Below are 20,401 nucleotides of genomic sequence, written 5' to 3' on the forward strand. Positions count from 1 at the left end.
AGCTCTGTGGTCCTTCTTCTGCTGAAAGACTGATGGGGCTTCCATACCGTGGTCATCCACCTTCTCTCGCCCCAGCTCCACCCTGGCTGGTCACACTGTGCTAGGCTCTTGTGTGTCTTCACCTTGAAAACCCCAGGAACCAAATGAGACTTTCAGTGCAAAAATCTTAAGGAATTAGTAATAACACTTGCACTGCATGACTGAAAGACATATTTACAGTTCCAGGGGCTCATGAAGTTGATAATATTATATGAACCTGCAGTAAGCTAGAGAGCTCCCTGTTAGACTGCTGGACACGTCTTTGGTAGTAAAGATGCTATTAAAGTCAGTCTCATGATTGCTCACTACACCACTCAGGCTAGTGCTGCTTGTTCTCATGTCACCATCTATGGGACTGTCTGAAAATAATTTCTGAGCGTGCAGGTGAGGAGCTGAGATCCTATTTTGGAGTATTTCCCTTGCAGTGACAGTGATGCCTAACTTAGTGGTACTATGTCTCTCCTCATTGCTGATTAGGGAACAACCACATGCAGGCAATGGGTCCAAACTCTTGTTTCAATAACCCTTTTCTTAAATCTGGCATGGGCTTTCTTCTTAGCGGATTCTCAGCACGCAAGAAAACTTCTTCTCCATATTTACTAAGAAACTTTTATTTATGCCTTACACATCAGAAAGACTCATTCAGGCATAGATCAGATGACCACAAGAGTTTGTTTTCAGAGTCTGTTCAGAATTATGTCTTGGAAATGCCAGAGAAAGTGGTATAAGGGAGATCCTAGATTGTGTTCTTTATGCATTCTTTATGGCCTAAACACAGTTGTTGCCTGGCACTACCTAGAAGATAAAATATGTATAGTATGTCCCAGCATCAGTGATGCAGAGTGCATCTGATCTGTCCTCAGGCAAAAGGTCTGTGGGTTCATCAAAAGACTTGACACCACACACTAACTCAGAGCTCAGAGAAGTTTCCAATGATTGTGCTACATTACTGCCAATGACTGTAGAAAATACGATGAAAAACATGAGAACCATGTATTATACAAAATAAGGAATAGAAAAATAATCTCTTTTTACTGGGAAAACATTCAACTTCAGACCTGGAGTATTCAATATCAAATAATTTTCTGGCACTACTTTCAGTGACTTGCTGTAGTGGGCAATTTTCACTGGATTGTAACTGGACACAGGAATTTCATGATCTTTATTAATTTCCTTAAGCTGAACTGTTTGGATACTCATAGACCTATTTAAGAAAGACAAAACCAAGGAAACGTCTCTTTTCCTTAGACCAGAGGAGGTCTACATCCAGGATCCCTGCCAATTATATTTACTCAGTATTTCCCAGATGTGACATTGTCTTGCCCTCCAATTCTCAGTGTGTAAAGAAAAGTCAGACAGCACACTCATATAGCCATTAAGATTGTACCTGCCTTGTGCAGCAGCTTCATTACATACCCTGACACATCTATCAGCAGGCACCAGTGCCATTTTTTCCTCCATTGAACTTAATATCTCAAGACAGTGGGAACATTTTGCAACCAGACAAGCCTCCAGCCCACGGCATAGTTTGGCTCTTCGAATGGGAGGTCAGAAACAGATCGTGTTTCTCTGGTGGCCAGAACATTTTGGTTTACAGCAGAGAGAATTTCATCAGGCTAATTTGTGCCGTTAAGCTGAAGAGATGCCATGAGCAGTACAGCGGACAGAACCTGTTGCCTCCCAGGTTCATGCAAACTTCCACTGTTCATTTTCTCTGAAGAACTTCTTCTGAGCTTTGTTAGACTGTATATTGTGACTAGGATTCCTGCTCCCATTCACCCCATTTCCCCGTTCCCATTCAGACCCGTGCTGCTTCTCATCTCCAAGGCTTTATACACAGCTTCCCACATTTCTCCCCACTCTGTAAGAGTCTTCCAACATCCTTCTTCTGCCACAGCCAAGAAGCAGAGCGTGCTTGGGCCTGTGCTACCTTGCATGCTTCCATTACTGGTCCATGGAATTAAACAGCCCCATGTGCATGCTGCCTCCTAAAAAGTTGGTTTGAAGTGAACAGGTAGATGCCCTAAAGCCAAGCGTACGAAGGGAGCATACTTCAGTGAACTCCAGCTACTGTAGAATACAGAGCTTTTCTTAAATCTCTTTTTGCTTTCATAGAGTCCATGTGTTCCCTTATCCCTGCTCCCTGCATTACAGTATCCCATCAAAACACAAGCTGCCCAGTGGTTTTCAGGAACATAAGATTTTTCTTTTCTTCTAAGAGCAATAACACTTATCAACTTTTACTGAAATACCATATCAGCTCCTTGTCACTGGCAGTCTACAGTTCCTGCCGCTAAAAGTTTAATGCATTTACAGGAGCACTTAGGCATCAAGACTTTGATATCACAATCTGTTAGTCACAGGTGCTACATGATAGGTTTGTGTTAGCACATTATAGATCTTTTATCAGATACTGCACAAAATGTGTGTGTTTCTCTGCCAGGCAATCAGAATCAGACTGCTGCATAGTTGATGAGTTACTCACCAATATAAGTTTTTGTTTATTTTAAACAGAACTTTTCCAGAACTGCACCTTAATGGATAACTTAAACTCTAATTGGTCAAGGCCAGCAAAGATCAAGAACTTAATGTGAGCCAGGAAAAATGCAGCAGGTCAATAGTGGTGCTTTGAGCACTGTCAGTCTTTTGCAACAGCATTCATCAAGTCAAATGATTAACACTACTCATTTGCTATAACAGACATAGTGATTTTGACAGCAAATTACCACTGGATCAATAGCTGAGCTTTTCTTTGGCAATTCACGTAGTAGCATGAGACCTGTGACAACATGCCATGCTGCTGGCATTACTCTCTCAAAATCATGGAAGGAAGTTAGTGGTGGGGAAAGAACTACTGATTGAAAGGTCAGTTCAGACTGAAAAGTCCTAGATGTTTTCACATCCCTCAAAGGCTCCTTTTTTTCCAGACACTGGACAACACAACAAACTTGGCCCTGAGATTCAGCCTAAACTGTACTTTCCATTTTTAATAAAATTGATAATCCCATGCAAGTCTTAGAGCACAGGCCTCAGCTTTGCTATAATCCCCTGAGGAGAACATCCCTTCAGTACAGTGCCGGAGAAGTCGGTCAGTCAATGCTGTGGCTCTGCTTCTTGCATCTAATTCCAGATGTCAGGAAATGCACCATTTAAAAATGGGTATGGAGCTGTAGGAGTTCCGAGTTAAAAAATGCAGAAAGTGTTTCACTTCAGATATCGAATTAAAGCTGTGTTTTCGACTGGCCTGGTGCTGGCATCATACGTACATATTATTTTCACTGACTTTAATGACCAAATTAAAAGCAGATCTTCTGTGTGCTGTGACAACCATAAGATCACCTGAACTACTTCTGGCTCCACACACAATTGGCATCGTCTGACTCATTTTTCAGATTGATAGGAAAGATTTAGTGCATGGAAAACTATTCCCTGACAAAAGTTGGAACAATGCTTTCTGATGACAATAGGATTCCTGTGATGGGAGTGCTGTATTGGTAGTCCCTGGACCTAATGTTCTTCAGACGTCCTTGCTGGCTGAGCCATATTCTGCCACCCATTCTGTTTAACATACACACATAAAGCAAAGACAGTGATACGGTTTGTGCTTCACTTTTGACACCAAGTGAAAACTCTAAGCTTCCTTGGTATTGAGACAAAAGCAGACACTTTCTACGTCTTTTCAGAGGTGAGCTCCGAAGGACAGAAGCACCCTCTGTTTGAATATGGCTGTGCATTTCTTGCTGGTTTGGAGTCTGTCAAACGTGAATCTTTGTGAGCTCCTCTGATGCAGTTATCCTTCAAGATCATCTGATAGTGTGGCATGGGACTGTTTAATTGCAAAATGAGATTAAACACATTGAAAGTATTGTACCTGTCTTCCAAAAGTTGAACTAGTTTTCTTGTTTGCTTCTGGGACCAATTCAGGATGTTGACTTGGATCTATAAACTCTTCTATAGATTAGATCTTGGTTAGGAAATGGACTGCATTCCTTTCATGTGCTGTCTTAGCAGTTGAGATTAGCAGACTTGCTTTTTCTAATGTGTTTGGGAAGCAGAAGCAATATTTTATCTCCTGTGGTATGCTGCTGGTACAGAAATGTTCAGGTTTATTAATTCTTCAGGACACAGGAAAAGTCTTCATCACCTGTGTAGGCAGTCATGGGAAAGGACCCACTGCAAAGACTGCATTGAACTCTTTTTTTTTGGAGGCAGCTGGAAAATATTAGTAGTCTTCAGAGCCAATATACAGTACATATTGAGAGCCAGTAAATGATGCATATTATTGCAAATTCCTGTGCACTTCTGCATTTTATAAAACAGATAACTAAAATACTCACCTAGCCAGATCAGTTCCCCACGGGATGCACATTTCCAAATAGAGGACAAACCAGAAACACAGAACAGAACAAAAATTAACCAAATAGAATGGCAAAGTGGTTGAAACAAATGGTTTTAGGATCACTGAGTAAGGACCATGACCTCCTTTTGCATTAGTCAAGGCAACTGTGAAACTTTGTGAAAGAAGCTCACCACAAAACAGATGCTGGGCTATCTTAGGTAAATAAATTACCAAAAAATAATAATAAAAAATTCCCCTACACATTTTACAAAGCACAGCTGTGTAAATATTGCATGAGACAGGGGAGAGGGGGAGAGATGTAACATACACCCCTTTTTATGCAGAAGTTCTGCTCTCGGCACTGTTTATTAACATTCCCAGTACAACCATCACTCCACTGCATAGCACACAGTGCGGCTACTGTACTCCATGCACACATTTTGATCTTTGCTTTAGAGGAGAAAACAGGCTTTATTTTAAAGGAAACATTTTCACCCAAAGTTAAAACATGCAATGAGAGGTGTTAGGGGACAGAGAGAAGATGGTACAGGACCGGGAGCAGGAAGCAGACCGTATTACATCTCTTTTCTTCATTTCCTTTCCCACACTGTGTCTGCCACACTGACTCTAGATGTTCCCCTGGTTCTGCACAAAGTGAGGAGCAATCCTGAGATCTTAATTTCATTGAGCTGGATACCTACTGCAATTTTCCTGTTTCTCAGCTGCCAGGTACAGCACATTCCAGCCTACAAAAACAGTGGATCTGCCCACAGAGAAGAAAAAATGGCTCTTCTCAGCCAGACTGAAGGCTCACCTAGCCCAGTGTGCTGTCTCTAACAAGAGCTGGTGGTGGACACTTAAGGCAAGAATACAACAGCAGGACAGGCATCCAGTGATGCTTTTCAGAGTACAGCCTCACAGATTTTGGCAGCAAACAGCTTGGTTTCATGAGCCAGAGGCTCTGTTCGCATCTTTGTGTTTGACAGCCTTCAGTGGACTTTTCTTTCGGAGATGTGCTCGGATGTTTTTAACCCATTCTTTATTTCGGCCTCCACAACATGCCATGGCAGCGAGTTCCAGTTTTACTCAGTGCTGCGTAAGGAAGAACCACTTCTTTTGTCTGTTGCCTGATCGTTTTGCTTGATGCTCCATAGTGATTTTTTTTACTGCCAGAAGTAGTGAATAAATCATTCCCTGGTTACGTTCTTTCAAGTGAAGTGCTGCCCCAACACTTTGACCGCAGCAGTCAGTGAGCATAGGAAAGCAGAGAAATCTGTCTAGCAGCCTGTTAGCTCAGGTAACAATTTGGCTGAGTGGCTGCAGAGCCATCCTATACCTCCAGGAATGTATATGTGCTGTGATAGCAGCTGTGTTGTTCACCCAAAGTGGGTAGTCTGTAACCTTGACCCATAATCCGTATGGCATGAATGCAGTGCTACCCCATACAGCCAAGCCCCGCTGGAGTGACTGTAATAAGGACCCTGCAGCGTAAAGAAGGGCTGCTGTTTAAGTACTATTAGTTTTCTTTCATTTTCCAGCTCCACAAAAACTTAAAGTTCAGCAGTGTCTTCATCTGGTGGGTTTCCTGGCTACAGTTCTATTCTGATTTCACTGGTATCTTGCTCAGGGGAGAGCAGGTAATCCATAGCATCCTCCACCTCTGCTTGCCCACACCGCTCTTGCACAGCCCGCAGTCCTAGTGAGATCATCCTTTCTGCTACTCTCTTACATCAATGGTTGCTGCTATTTTTAGTGTGATATACACCAAAAAGCATAACATAAGAGATCCTGTTGCTAAAATTAGCTGGAAAATTATAGGCTGTTTTACTGTTTTGTGCATAGTCTTCATTTGCCTCGCTGGGATTTGCGTGCAAATCTTCAAACCCCCAACAGCCAGCAAAGTGAGGTGGCACCTGCAGTCCTCACGTCCAAGAGCAGTACTCTTGAAAAGAATGGGACTATTTTCTATCAGCAAGGGCTGGAGGTAAAGTCTTAGGTTACACCTATAGGAAGGAAATACTTCTTTTTTTTAGAAGTAAATCAATGAGATTTGAAAAATATACATGTATGGATTATCTTTCTTTGTACTTAGTGTAACATCCCGTTTTATTACGGCAGCCCACGTTTGTCTCCAGGAGTATTATCTGTGATGCAGTACGCTAATGCACTACCTTGCTCTGAACAGGAGAAAGGACTTTGGGTGTAGTCCAGATTTAACCCTGTCTTAGGGCTTGCCTTTACTGTTAACCAAAATAACAGCAAATGAAAGTAAAGCATCATCCCGACTCTTCCTCTGAACTTGGCCAATCCTAGGTGTGAGGTGCATCTTTGAACCAAAGGGTAATGGTCATTCCCACTTGTTCCATGACTCCTCTGCCTCGCTCTGCCCTTTCAGTTCTTACAACCTGCATCTCTCTTCCATTCCTTGAGTGAAAACCGCCCGGCCACACCTAATCTAAACGTGCTGTGCAAGGAGCTGCTTCTGACTGTCAAAGTAAAGGTTCGACATCTGATATCAAATTGATTCCTGAAAAGAGTCCTGTCATCCAGGCAGAATTGCAAATTCTGGCCATTTGGAGATTTTAAAAATTAAAAGATCCCCAAAACAGCTGTATTTCTTATGCAAATCCCTAGCCAAATGGGAACTTGTAAGTATTAAATAAATTGTTTGCCCTCTGTTAAAAAATGATCGTCTAGAAACCCAATAATTTGGGGAGGACAGGTTTTAAGAGGGCAAAGCAGTCTTACAAACAACATTTCTCCCATGTCCTGTGAACTATTGTGCTATTGTGATTTTACAGTGCTATTTCTCTTGCTTTTGCCAAGAAAGATTGGACCAGATGATCCTTGGGGTCCCTTCCAACCTGGTATTCTATGATTCTATGATTCTATGATTCTCTACTTTTGCAGGATTTTTCTCTTTAAAGTTATGTGGAAAACCCTGAACAAAAACTGGCACTTAATGCAGAGTGAACAGTGGCAGTGACTGAATAGAAACCTGATATCAAATATACAACCACCCTGGGAAAGTGAAAATCCATTGCTTTCTCATCTCTTCCAGTTGTTGCCTTCTTAAGTGTATTATTCATAAAATTAGCAATTTAAAAATGCATAGAAACATTATTTTTTATATTCATAGCGTCACTTTAAAAAAAAAAAAGGTTAAAAATCGATTTGCTGGCCTCTTGGGGAAATGCTGTAATGTTTTTGGCTGTCTCCTACTTTCTGCTGCCAGCTAAAAGTACCATCTGGCTTGTTTAGGGCCCTTTTCCATATCAGGTGCTTCCAAAATTCTCCCCAACCAGAGGATTGTTTCATTGGGTTGCTTTGCCTGCTGAGGCATGTGTCCTGGGCTGGGAATCCTACTGCTTCTGTTCCCTGCCATCTTGCTGACGGTGGTGTGTGTATGTTTGGGCACAGATCTTGCTGCCTCTCTCCCGAGGACATTTGCATCATTGTCAGCTGCACATATTAAATTGATATGCAGGGCTCAGAAACACGTATCCCGTCTTTTGTCCCTTTGTTTGTGCAATTGTTGTGGTTTTAATTCTTCTTTGACACCTGGAATATCACAAAGCTGCTGATAATCTGTTGGCTACTAAGGGAAATGACATTGATAGAAGGATAATGTGTGTCAGACTTATATCTAGATAATTGCAGACACACCCCGAACCCTCGCAGCTCAGGGACTGAATATCCTAAATCCATTATTAATTTGGAGAGTCATATGTGGCAGTTGGCTGCGGAGTCATCCTCTCGCTGCAAGAGTCACTTGCAAGGGATTTTAAAAGACAGTTTTGGTTAATTCTGCATTGCTGTGTCAAGTTACGCCTAATACGGGTCAATTTTGGTAGGTTCTTGCTGCCATTTCGTGACAGTTTGAGGAGCTGTAACAAAATGGGGTTGGTGTCCTAACTCCTCACTGAAGGAAGCTTCCCATGTGCCTTCTCCTGCACAGGCATAAGATACCAAGAAGATGAGAACTGATGCACTATACGTGGTACCAGTTGATGGTGACACCTCCTCCTCAGGATTCTTTGTTTTTCAAATTTGCTGTTTTACTTAGACATAGAAATCTACCCCTCAAAGGATTTATGAGTAGATTTGAAGTATTGTAGTTGCCAAGTATAGACTTTTGATGTGATCGTATGGAAAGATGGAGCGTGTTTTGAAATAGATACTGCCGTAAGCTGTCTTGTCCTATTTCTAAAATGATCTGTGCCATACACTGCTGACTTTTCCTGTCCATCCATTAAAAAGTGAATTATGAAGAGTGCTGAGACAAACAGATAGTAGTTTAACCTTGTTAGTAAATATCAGGTAGCTGATATATACTGCTAGAATGTTACATCACAGCCTTTCTCTTCAATACAGGTTTATGAAATTATCTTGTTACTATATAAACTGCCTTCGCTGTGGACATTCTTCCAGAGGTTTATTGTTCTTTGTATGTTGGCACAGTAGCATGACTCTGAAGGGTCAGTTCATGATGCGGTGAATTTTAAAGACTTGGGAGATGGCCATATCTATTTTTCAGCAAAGGAATGAAAGCTTTTTTTTTTTTTTCTCCTAAGGTATTAAAAGTTTCAAAATATGTGCTGAAATGAAAAGGAAATAATAACTAAAGACTGGATGGGAAGTCGTGCTTCAGAGTACTGACTTTGTTTGCTTGTTTCCCCCAAAATCTTAATACTTTAAGTACAAATTAATATTTTAAATCAAATAAACCTGTTTTGTGAACTAGTAAGATACTTGAACTATATCACACATTATTCATTTATTTTTGTGTGAGTGCAATAAAAATTTTACAAGCTGTAATCTTGTTCTTTTAATAGAGAGAAAACTATGCAGAATATGTTGCTTAGAGTATTAGATAAGCTACAGTGTGTTAATCAAATATTTTCGTGATATGAGGGCAGTTGAGAAAACAGTACAATTTTTGCTAATGGCACTGGTAAGTAAACGGATCTATCATTACATTGTCATGAAAAGTGACATTGAGCAGAAACACCCTGCCAATCCCTAGAAGATAAGTATTTAATGTAATTAGACAGACACTGTCTCCTTTGTTGAACGTAGCATTAATCACCCAGAGAAGTCCAACTTTATATGAAATGGCTTTTTCTGATATGTCTTTGTATTAGAAAGCTTCTTACATGGTTTTGTCATGATGATATATTTGAAGAAATGACTGCTATAGCTATACAGTTCTCCTCATGACATATTTTGCTGTTCTGTGTTCCACAATATTATTTTTTTTTTATTTAGCAATGTTACATTATATAGCTGTGACTTGTTTCTAAGTCTAGAAACCTACATGCATTTGGAGCTGAACCTCTTTGAAACAGTTAATGCATTCAACTTCTGAAATATAAAAGAAACACAAATAGCTTCCATTATGTTCTTCAGTTCTTCCTATGTGGTGTTAGCACAGGTTCATTGTTATGGCATAAGCAAAATGTTTCTTGCCTCAAATGCTAGTTCATAATATCACACAAAAAAAGAACTTCTTTCTATGAAAATCTCATTGTTAAATTGATGAAAAATGTTGCCCCCTTCCAGAATTCACTGGCACTACATTTTTTCCCCCCCCCCCTCCTCTGTTGCTTGTAATTTGTACTGTGAAATGCTGTCTGGTTATGAACTGGTATCAACTTGAATCAGTGCACAGCTGTGTCTTCCCACCTTCTCAGTGGTGCAGAGGGCTTTGAAGGGAAAGAATAGGGTTTAGTCAAAGATGACAGCGGACTTCGCCAACTAACAGGTGGAGGTCAAGTCGGTTTATTTGTTGGGATGAACAGAGTGCAGAGATGAAAAATCTTTGCCGTAATAAGGTTTAGGAAGAAAATGCTGACTAGTCTAAGCTTTGATTCCAGCTGACAGATCCTTTTCTAGTGTTCATTACTTGATTTCACAGTTCAGGCAATTTTAAGAGGCTTAAAATTATATTTCTGCTCTCCTCTATAAAACTTTTCGATCACTTTCTAATTTTTGCTTTAAGTAAAGTTATAGGGACTCCCTAATATATCAGTCGTGCCTTTAGACTCTTACAAAGTCAATATGCCATCAAAAATGTAAGGATAAGCTTTTTTTTTAGACCCCTACTTTTACTGATTCTTTTTACAAATGAAATAAAAATTTCGCATGTAGGCACCAATTCGATGAGAAAATTAAAACCTCAGAAAAACTCCCCTGAAAAGTGGATAGTAAAATAAGCGTGATGCTTAAGAAGTCACAGTTCCTGTCTGGGCATACGGGATTTTTATGTTACTGGTAGCAGCATTAATGAAGCTACGCCACCCCAGCGTGCTAAGTTTCAATCACCAAGTGCCGGTGAGCCATGCTCCATACTGAAAGGGAGTCACAGCAAGACCCCAGATAATCAGAGCAGAACGTCCTGACATTGTGTGGCAGTGCTGGGACTGCGATGACCTGTCGGCATCGTTGCATATCAATGCAGCACCACAAAGGGATTTCAGAGGGCTGAGCTGCGAGTGTTCGAGTCTCTCCTAGGTTAGCCTCCTGCCCTTCCCCTGTGCCAGCTGCTGGGAGGGGAAGGTAGGCATTTCTCCTTTCCCACCCTTTTTCTTCCACCACCGCCACCTGCTTCCTACCTGCTGGAGTGGGCAGAATAGGAGTATCTTTAGCCATTTGCTAAAATCTTCCCCCTCAGACTTTCTATTACTTCTGCATTCATTCTTTGCAGGAAGAGGAAACTCACTGGTCAAACCCTTGGACACCAGAATAGTTGCATGCAGTTTCCCAGGGAGCCAGATAGCTCTAAAGCTTCCCAGTGAGTGACAGTTTCTCTCTTCTATTCTTCTGAAACATGTGTTTTACACATATACTGAAAAATGTTAATATCAATTTACAGCCAGATTCTTGCTTTTTTAAAAAAAATATAAAATCTCCCAAAGTATATACACTTAGAGCACCTCAGCACACATGTCACTTTTTTACGTAGGAAAAAGTGTTGGATGCTCTTATGCACATAACAACATTGGGCTTGAAAGCTGTTAGCTCATTCAGAGTTAGTGGCAAGAACACTGGACTTGCCAGCACCAAACTGTGAAACCTTTTTTGTGTGACTAGTAGAAATCTTATGGGGGTAGAAATCCAAAAAAGGGGAGGAGGGGGGTGTAAATCTGTGCATTTGGATTCGAGTATCTTCAATACTATGATATCAACTTTGTCCTAGAAGTCCTTGAATCACAAATCATTGGAGGCTGGGAGAGTATTTTGGAGAATTATCACTGTATGCTTTCCCTGGTCTTTTACTCTTTTCTAGGCATCCATTAGTTACCACTGTCAGAGAGAGGATACTGGGCTAGGTGGATCCCTGTAATGTGATTTGGCATGGCTATTTTTCTGTGTTCCTAAACTCATGAGATCAAGTTATGTAGGATTATTTCATAATGCCAGAGCAGCAGTTTCTGAGGTTCGACAAAGCTATCTAGCAAAGTGTCTAATAAAAGAAAAATCCTGTCCCATACTGTAGCTTTCTTGGTCCAGTGAAGCAGCATCCTCAAGCGTACAAATCTTGTAAAGTTGCTTCTGATAGCTCCCTCTGTCCCTTCATTTTTGTAAGCTAAAGTGCCATTTTCCTTTTTACAGCTTAATTGAACCTAAATGCACCCATTTGCTGCAATGTGGTATTTTGGTAATTTTACTATTTGCTTGTAAGTTGTCCCTTAAGCAAACTGAAAGCTTCCCCTTTATCACTTCACTGGGCCAAGATTTCACACAGTATCCTGCTTGCTACAAAATATGATAGTGTTCTCTCTCACCTTGTTTCTTTTTTCTTCTTTTACTTTCTTTTATAAAATTAGGATATCTAAGAAACCCCGAACACCGCGGAGCACTACATGGTGGGTGTGCTTATTCAAACAATGCCAATGCTCTTGTTCTCGGTGCATAGACATTTTGTGTTGGTTGGGGGGATGTACCAGGTGTCCCTCTTGTGTGGGTTCTCCGGTGACTAGTAAGGAGAGAGCTCGTGCCGAGCACTTTGCCAGAGTGACAGCACTGGAGGGAGCACTTACATGTTACCTCTGCCCTTCCCATGCCTGTTTTCATGAAACTTACAGTGACTTTCTTCCTGCAAGCCCTCTGCCTCTCTGTCAGATGTGTTTTAAATTGCTCAGTAGATGTGAGAGGTGTTGGGCAGATCCCACAAGCAGACCTGCAGGCGGCATGGTCATATACGGCTCCTCTGGAAATGATGCCAAAGCCAAACTGCTGTGCTCTGCCTTCTCTGCAATGGGAACATTCTGTTTTTTCCAGGGGGATTCTTTGTTCCTCCCAGAATCCTAAAGCCACTGGGAATGCAGAAAAATGAGGCTGATTTCACCTATCTGATGTCACCTGCCTGAGAGCCGATCTGTTGGAAAGCAGTTTAAGTCTCTGCTGCCTGGGAGCTGCCAAGCCTTCCCCAGGAGCTGCCGGTGGCAGGTCCGCAGTGCCATTCCAGCGGGCGCTCACCAGCGTACAACTGGCAATGGACACTTTCCAGTAAAAGAGCACAGCAGCTGTAGGTCAGCTACAAATTATTTTTTGTGTTACGGAGAAATGAGATGACTGTTCAGTCCTGTCACTGTCAAACCTAGGCGGTCATATGGTAAAAATATCAAGAACCGCTGGATAGCAATACATAACAGTTCCATGAGTACACTCTTGACCTGTCAAATTATAAATCCATTTCAGTTTGGTACGATGCACATGAATTCAGTTTGCAACTCTTTCTTTCTTTGGAATAATATATATATAAACTCTTCACCTCAAATTGTGCAGAAATCAGGTGACTTTACAGTACGTGGTAAATTACCTGAGCTATTTTCAGTCCTGACCACAGCTCTTTTATTAATTAAAACATATGTTCAATGGCAGTGTATACCGATTAAGTCTTCAAAACCAATATTAACACCAAACTTAGTCGTGTCATCATAAAAGTCATTTAAAGACGTTACCATGCAGTAACTGAGGTCACAGGTCAAAAAAATCTGCATATTTACCCATCTCCATCTCATGCCTTCGGCATTTAGCAGCCATCATTGTTATATATAGCCTGGATAGCCAATGATCTTTTGATGACATGCAAATAATGAGCAAATGATTTTTGAGAAAATAAAAAAAAAAAAACCAGAAAATTTGACTCCATCCTCTTCAGTTACTAAAATTCCCTTTAGTATCACTTGCAATTTAGCATCCATATGCATCTCAGGAAGATATAGTTGAAACATAAATCTATTCTGGGTCTTTTACTTGCAAAAATATCATACCTCAGCTATAATCATATGCAAAGACTTTTTAGAGGGCTTTGTAAATGCCATCCAAATTTATGATGGCATTTTTTGCCTTACAGCTATAGATGTTCCATCCCCAAAGCACCCACATAAAGGTATATTCTCCTATGGATGGCTGCAGTTTGTCCCTCCTGCTGTATCTAATCTGCCAAGTATGCTGAAAAACTCTCAAATAACATTTGAAACGAAACAAATGTAGTTATGAATTTTAGACGAGATGTCTAAAGACGTCATTAGAAAATTTTTTATATTCTTATTACAATTTATATTTATACAATGCAAAATAATACTGAAATTAACATTAAATCAAAGGGAAAATTGCACTGTTATCTTGCTGTTTATTACGCTTCTTATTAAAGTTTTTAAATATAAACCTCATGAAATTATATTTTGAAGAAATAGGTAATATGTTGAGTACTGGTTTATTAGTTATTGAAAGAACCACTTGGGTGACAAAGCAGGAATGAAGACTAACTTAAGAGATCTAAAACAATCCAGATGATGCTGTAAACATAGATACAAACAGATAAGGTAACACACTCTATGGGAACGTTGCACCAAACAATTTCAGGCAGATTTTAATGGGGTAGGACTTTAAAATAATGGTGAATATTGTAGCGCTTGGTATTAAAATTCTGTAGGCAGCATTTTCTATCAGTATAAACTGATATTTCTGCTTTGTAAATGGAGAAGTGCTCATTTACAAAGGAGAAATTTCAATCTTCTTTTTCCTAAGTGACATCAGAATTTTGATTCTAACTTGAATTATCATTTTTGGCTAAAAATTGCTGAGGCGTCCAAAAGCATTTAAAACCTAAAGCCATTGAATCCATTTAATGCGCCTTTGGCACCTCTTTCTCTCAGTCCTTTTTGAACATTCTGGTCCTCATTTTAATCAATCTCTTTTTATTAAGTTCTTTGGCTCATTTACTTGTACGTGCATTTGCTTTATTTTATTTGGAACATTTCTTTTGTAGTGTCTTGAAAAAGAGTTGTGACATTTCTTTTGGATAGCTTCTTAAGTATCTGGCAGTCACCTATGATACGATGTTGATGGGTACGGATAGATTAGCTCTGTTTTCCTGATGATCTGTCAGATGTCGAGTTCTGAGGAAACTGGTTGTGTGTGTTGGTGATGCATATGCAGTAGTTTGAGAAGTGGATAGAGGGGGAGCTTTCATTTTTCTTCTGTAAATTCACTGTTTATTAAGCTGGATTTAGTCTTGTGAAGCGAGGTACTCACTGGCAGGTAGTTAATCAGTGATCATGGTAACTCAGAGTGCGACCAGGGGAGCAAGTATCCATTCAGAACTTTCATTCATCACTTCATTAGGATGAGTGAATATCCATCTGCGTTGTATTTTGTGTATACTGGAGCAACTAATACAGTAAACTGATGAATGGCAGTCAGTGTGATCGTATCTCAGCTGATGACAAACTTTGCTCAGCACTAAGTAGAACAGACTTACTATGACTGACAGTAGTATAGCCATCAAAATTTCAAGAAGCTTGAAATTAAGAATTCCCCAGAATAAAAAGCAGCTGATCAGCATTTCTGTTGATACTGATTTCAGTGAAATTGCTGGAATAATTTGCACAGAAGGATGACAATTCCTTGAAAAATTCTTCCCATATATCAGTTTTTTCTTCAACAGCCAACTTGTTTTTCTGCATCATTTATTTGTTCTGCATGTTGTTGAGTTCATGGTCCACCTGGTAATATCTGAGCTTCCGTGATTCCTTTTCATAGTGTCCCTTAAGAATGAAGATCCAGACCATATTTCATTCATAGCTTTTGTTATGAAATCTCCATCAAGAGTCTAGTGGCAGAGAGCTACTGGGAATATTGGGGTAATTATCCAGAAGTCGTCTTTGGAGATGAATATTAGCTGGTCTACCAATGTGGCTAACTTGAGATGGAGTTATTGTTTAAGATGTGTGCAGTCAGAATAATGTTAGTAATTAATCAAGTGAAATTGGATGGATATACAGATATAGATACAGATACAGCTATAGATTGGGAGACAAGGGGAATTGTTCTCCTCTTAAGCTGCTGTGACTCCATTCACTCCATCAAAGTTAATCCTGATTTCAGTACCTCTGTTAGTAAGGTGCATAGGTATATGGAAAATAGGTTCATAGATATTTATTTGTTCTGGGAAGGATTTGTGCATTCAATTCTCACGCATCATTTTCTGGTCCATTTAAATATATATCAGCCTCATACATGAAAATTTGAAGATCTTTAGCTGTACTCAAGGAAGACTCTTATGTGGTGCGTTTCTAGTACTGGCAAACATAAGGAGGTAGAGGAATTAAAACCATCACAATGCTCCAGTGCCCCTTAGAAGATGAGGAACATGAAGTATTCCTGTGCATTCACTGATTAAACTTGGGCTGGAGGTTTGCGAAGTGCAGAGTTTTGGAAAGTCTTACTGCGGGACTTCAACATCCGTGCAATGGCTCCAGTAACCAGAGTCTCTCAAGGACAAGGATCCCATTTACGCTTGCATTATGCATTGAGCAGAAGGGTGTGATGCATGATGTGGAATGAACAAAATAACTTGTGTGTTTAGGGAAATGCCAAATTAATGAAAATTCAGAAAGCTCTAATGTTGAAAAGGCACACAAATTCCTTGATAGAAATATAATGCTGCTAACAGTTTCAAGATTATTGTTGTCTGAATTTTCTGCTTATTGTGTACTGCAATTAAAATTCTTTTCAACTGAAAAACCAATGTCGAATTAATATTTCCTTTTGGAAAAAAATACGAAAGTACACATCTTGTTCCATTTAGCACCATCATGGTCTTTGATCTGGTTCCCTCTGTCCAGTGAAAAAAACAGATTCATGTTAATGGGAGCAGGCTAAGACCATATATGTTTGGCATACATATACTTACAGAATCACATGAACACACGTACAGTAAGTTAAAGTAACACACCCACTCAGACTTCCATCTGTGTTTTATGCCACAAATCCCTTTATTTTCTTTTTTATTTAGCAATTAACTTTTCCATTTATTCTGTAGTTAAAAGCTGCCATAAGATGAAAATAGACTAAGTCTGATTTTCTTCTCTTGCACTCTAAATAACATTCAGAGGAGACTCAGACCTGAATTATGAAATCTGCGTTTCCTAAAAGTGCCAGGTGTGACTGTGATTTGGACAACAGTCCTATACGCAGAATAGTAAGAAACACTTTTAAACCCCACCTGGGTTACCCAGCCGTTGTGTTCTGGCTGTTCTTGTTTATTCCTTGCTCGGAGCAGATGGATAGAAAGAGGCAGGGAACGGGGAGGATCCTTGGCTCCATTCCCTATTCACCGGCCAGCGCAGCTGAGACGGGTTGGGGGATATTGTAATTTGTTGCTGCCCTGCACCAGAGAGGAGACAGAGGAGAGTCGGGACTCAGAGGTGTCCTTATGAGTTGGCACTACCCCTTCCTTGGGGCCATGTGAAGTGCTGAAATCTGGTCTTCAGTGCAGTGGTCCCCAATATGCATTAGCTCTTGGGAACAATGCTGAGGAAAGCCGTGCAAGGCAGCAGCATCCTCCCTGGGCTCTGCCCGGGGTAGCTTCAGTTTGAACTTTTTAATTTCCTGCATCCCTGAGCAACACAGGAGGGGAAGCTGCGGACTGGGGACCACTAAATGTGTTAAAACTCATTAGGTATGAAACAGAAGACCTTTAAAACTAGCCAAGAGTCTCAACCATGGGTGCCAAAAATTAAACACCTAATTCCATATTTAGTCATTTATCTTCGTTCCTGCCTCACAGTTGCTAATATACACCATGCCATCTCATAGGTGGCCTGATTTTCACAGGCACCGGGCACCTACAATGCTAACTCAAGTGCTGAGACTGCTTACCTAAGAGTGAGACTTGTAGTATCAGATTCAAATTTTTCTGGGTGATTAAACCAGAGTTCCCTCGCTCTCGCTCTCAGCTCCTGAAAGGAGCTTCGATAGAATGACCAGCATTGTAACATATGGCTTAGCAAAGGGGAAAAAAAAGAAAATGAGTATTAGAAATGGATGGACTAAAGAATACGCAGGATATATCAGGCACATTAACCAAACATATGGTGCTAAATGAGATATTTTTTTTAAATTGCAAAAAAATTGACATTCCTGGCAGTCTCAAGGATAATGTGACATGGCTGTGATAAATTTAGAAGAATGGGACATATTTTGGCTTGTTCTTGGAAACCTTTTTCTTGCATGCCGACTGTATTTCTTCTTTTATTAACCCATTCAAAGAATGTTTGAATTTTGCTGCTAGAGCACCATGCTACCGCAACATAAAATGTGAATGATGCTAATTGCTTTGCACTGCCTAACTTTCTGTCATACCCTCCTCTCTTAAAGGACAAAACATGCTTTGGAAATGAGCTGGCAAGCTCATCTTATTCTTTCTCTTGGTCAATATTAAGTGATGTAATTAAGCTCCTGTTTGCATATTCTTCTGAACTAGGAAGCAGCCATTTTTTTCTTGAGATCTGATGGATATGATCACTCAAAATAAAATGTGTCATTACAAACCTCAAACAAAATAAAAACATGGCAGAGTTGGACTGTTCCAAACCAATACATTTCAGAATACCCTGAAATAGAAAAAAAAAAGCAAAGTAGTGATAATAATAGCAATCAGAATGATGATAACAAATATAACAAAATTAAGAACCAATTATCAGTGCTTCAATTTGACTTTCTACTTAATTTTACAACATAGTGTTACATTAAAGTCTCTTTTTTCACATGAAAACAGCTGCCTCGACCTTATAAAATCCATCCCCATACGAGCATGACACTGCTCAGCATTGCCACAGTGCAAGGTCATTCATCAGCTTTGTTGTAACTCCTCAAGTTCCAGTGTTTGGACACAATCACATGAACTTGCTACAGCTTTAAACCATATTCCGCTGTTCTGTCTGCCCTTCCCCCTACCATGGTTTAGAGGAGTCAAGCAGGTTTTTTAGCACAGGGGTCAACGAATAGCTTCTTCACTTTCTCAGAAGCTTTATTATCTTTCCCATAACCCTGAAGAGGGTATGCAGCTAGAGGTTATGGGGGAAAGGAGGGAGTTCATGAGCCAGCTGAACCATATGGTGCCTAGACTTAGAGATCTTACTCCTTCCACGACCTCCGTTGCTTGCCCAGGGCACAGGTACTCATGTCCCCTCCTGGATCTCTGCTCATGGGCTGCGCAACCATCAGCTGCACGCGGGGCCTTGTGCCTCCAATGCAAGAGTGCTGCACAACCTTGCAGTCAGAGCAGCTCACAAGCAGGCGTATTTTACTGTGATAATCCCTGTGCATAAGTAGTCACTTGTTCTGTCCATGATATTTTGCACTTAGAGGGATGGAGCCTGCTCTGTTAACACCTTCCTGGGGGGCAAACCCAGCCCCTTCCACAGCCCAGCACAGAGGAGATGTACCCACAGCCTTGCTGCCAGCAGTGTAGTTCCTCTACCCCTCCCCAAGCACAAATATTGCCACTGACCCTTGACTTTGTGTTTAGGGCTGAGGTTGACACTCATTTGGTGTTTCCATCCCCAGTTTCTCCATCATAAGTAAATCTGGGTCAACAGCACAGTTACTTCTTTTGAGTGTCCTTGTCCTGAATATGGACACTCAAACACAGAGCAGTAACTAAGTTACATCCCAACATGCCATTTGAGCAGAAAGTCAGCAGGCTGCATTGGAATATTTCATTGAAATACCTTAGTTCAGTTTCCTTTTCTCTCTTACCCCCAAACTGAACCAACTCTTTTTGCTTTTGTCCCTACTCCAAAGTCCTTAAGACCAATATGAAAAAACCCCAACTCAGTATTTTTCTTGCACAATAGTCTGTCAGTTCTAAACTTTTATTTTTAAAAGATTAAGTATGTAACCTTTCTTGCTATGAGGAAAAAGCCGCCACAACAGCAAACCCGTGTAGCAAACAGTTTCGAGACAGAAAGCTGCAACTACAACACTGGAACTCTAACGATTCCCTTACTTTATTTAACTTTCTGAAATATAAACTGCAAAACCTCACTGAAACCATTAAGACCCCAGCAGTGCAGCATATAAAGTACAAGAAGGCTCCTGCATATTGCAGTCAACATCCCAGGGACTATAAAACTAGTGTTATTAAATATAAAGTTAATAATATTGTCCAGAGATAATATTGTCCAGGCCTCTCTCTCTACTTTTTAACAATTAAATTCAATAAAATACAGAGTTGGAAATAAGGTTGAGTGACTTTGCTAGTGGAAGTTCAGCTTCCACATTATCTGATATTTTGCTTTTGCACCTGAAACCTCAACTATTCTGCACCTTTGTTTTGCTATATCCCTATGGATATGCAAAATGTCTGATGTACTGTATATACTGGAAATTATGTGTTTTCAGAGTATGTGCAGATAATCAGAATACCCATATGCTGCTAGAACTATAAAAATATAGAGAATAATACAGACATACATACATATTCTTCATCTATATGCTGTAGTATTCTTTTATCCAAGCATAAATCATATGCAGAAAAGGCTCGGATTTTAAGAGCCTATTGCAATATATTCATTCCACTGATTTCTTTGGTGCCACGGGCTTGATATGATATCAACAGGAGTTATTCTTACAGGGTACAACAAACCGGTCATATTAGCATTACAGCATTTCTGCCTGTCCACAGGAGAGGTTTCACCCAATGGCAACTTAACTCTGATTTTCATT

At 40.3% G+C, this 20,401-nt stretch overlaps 1 protein-coding gene across 6 annotated transcripts in view; it reads left to right on the plus strand.

Moving 5' to 3' along the window:
- Nucleotides 1-20,401, plus strand: part of NFIA (nuclear factor I A) — a 248,415-nt gene that overhangs the window by 181,062 nt on the left and 46,952 nt on the right. Inside the window, exon 7 of one of the 6 annotated variants that reach the window (XM_050900555.1) lies at nt 12,208-12,246. The exons of the other annotated variants lie outside the window; for them this stretch is intronic. Within the exon in view, the coding sequence (XP_050756512.1) occupies nt 12,208-12,246 (39 nt within the window). The remainder of the gene's footprint in view (nt 1-12,207; nt 12,247-20,401) is intronic. 6 annotated transcript variants of the gene reach the window in all.

Source organism: Gymnogyps californianus, chromosome 8, assembly GCF_018139145.2.
Source record: "Gymnogyps californianus isolate 813 chromosome 8, ASM1813914v2, whole genome shotgun sequence".
Classification (NCBI taxonomy): domain Eukaryota; kingdom Metazoa; phylum Chordata; class Aves; order Accipitriformes; family Cathartidae; genus Gymnogyps; species Gymnogyps californianus.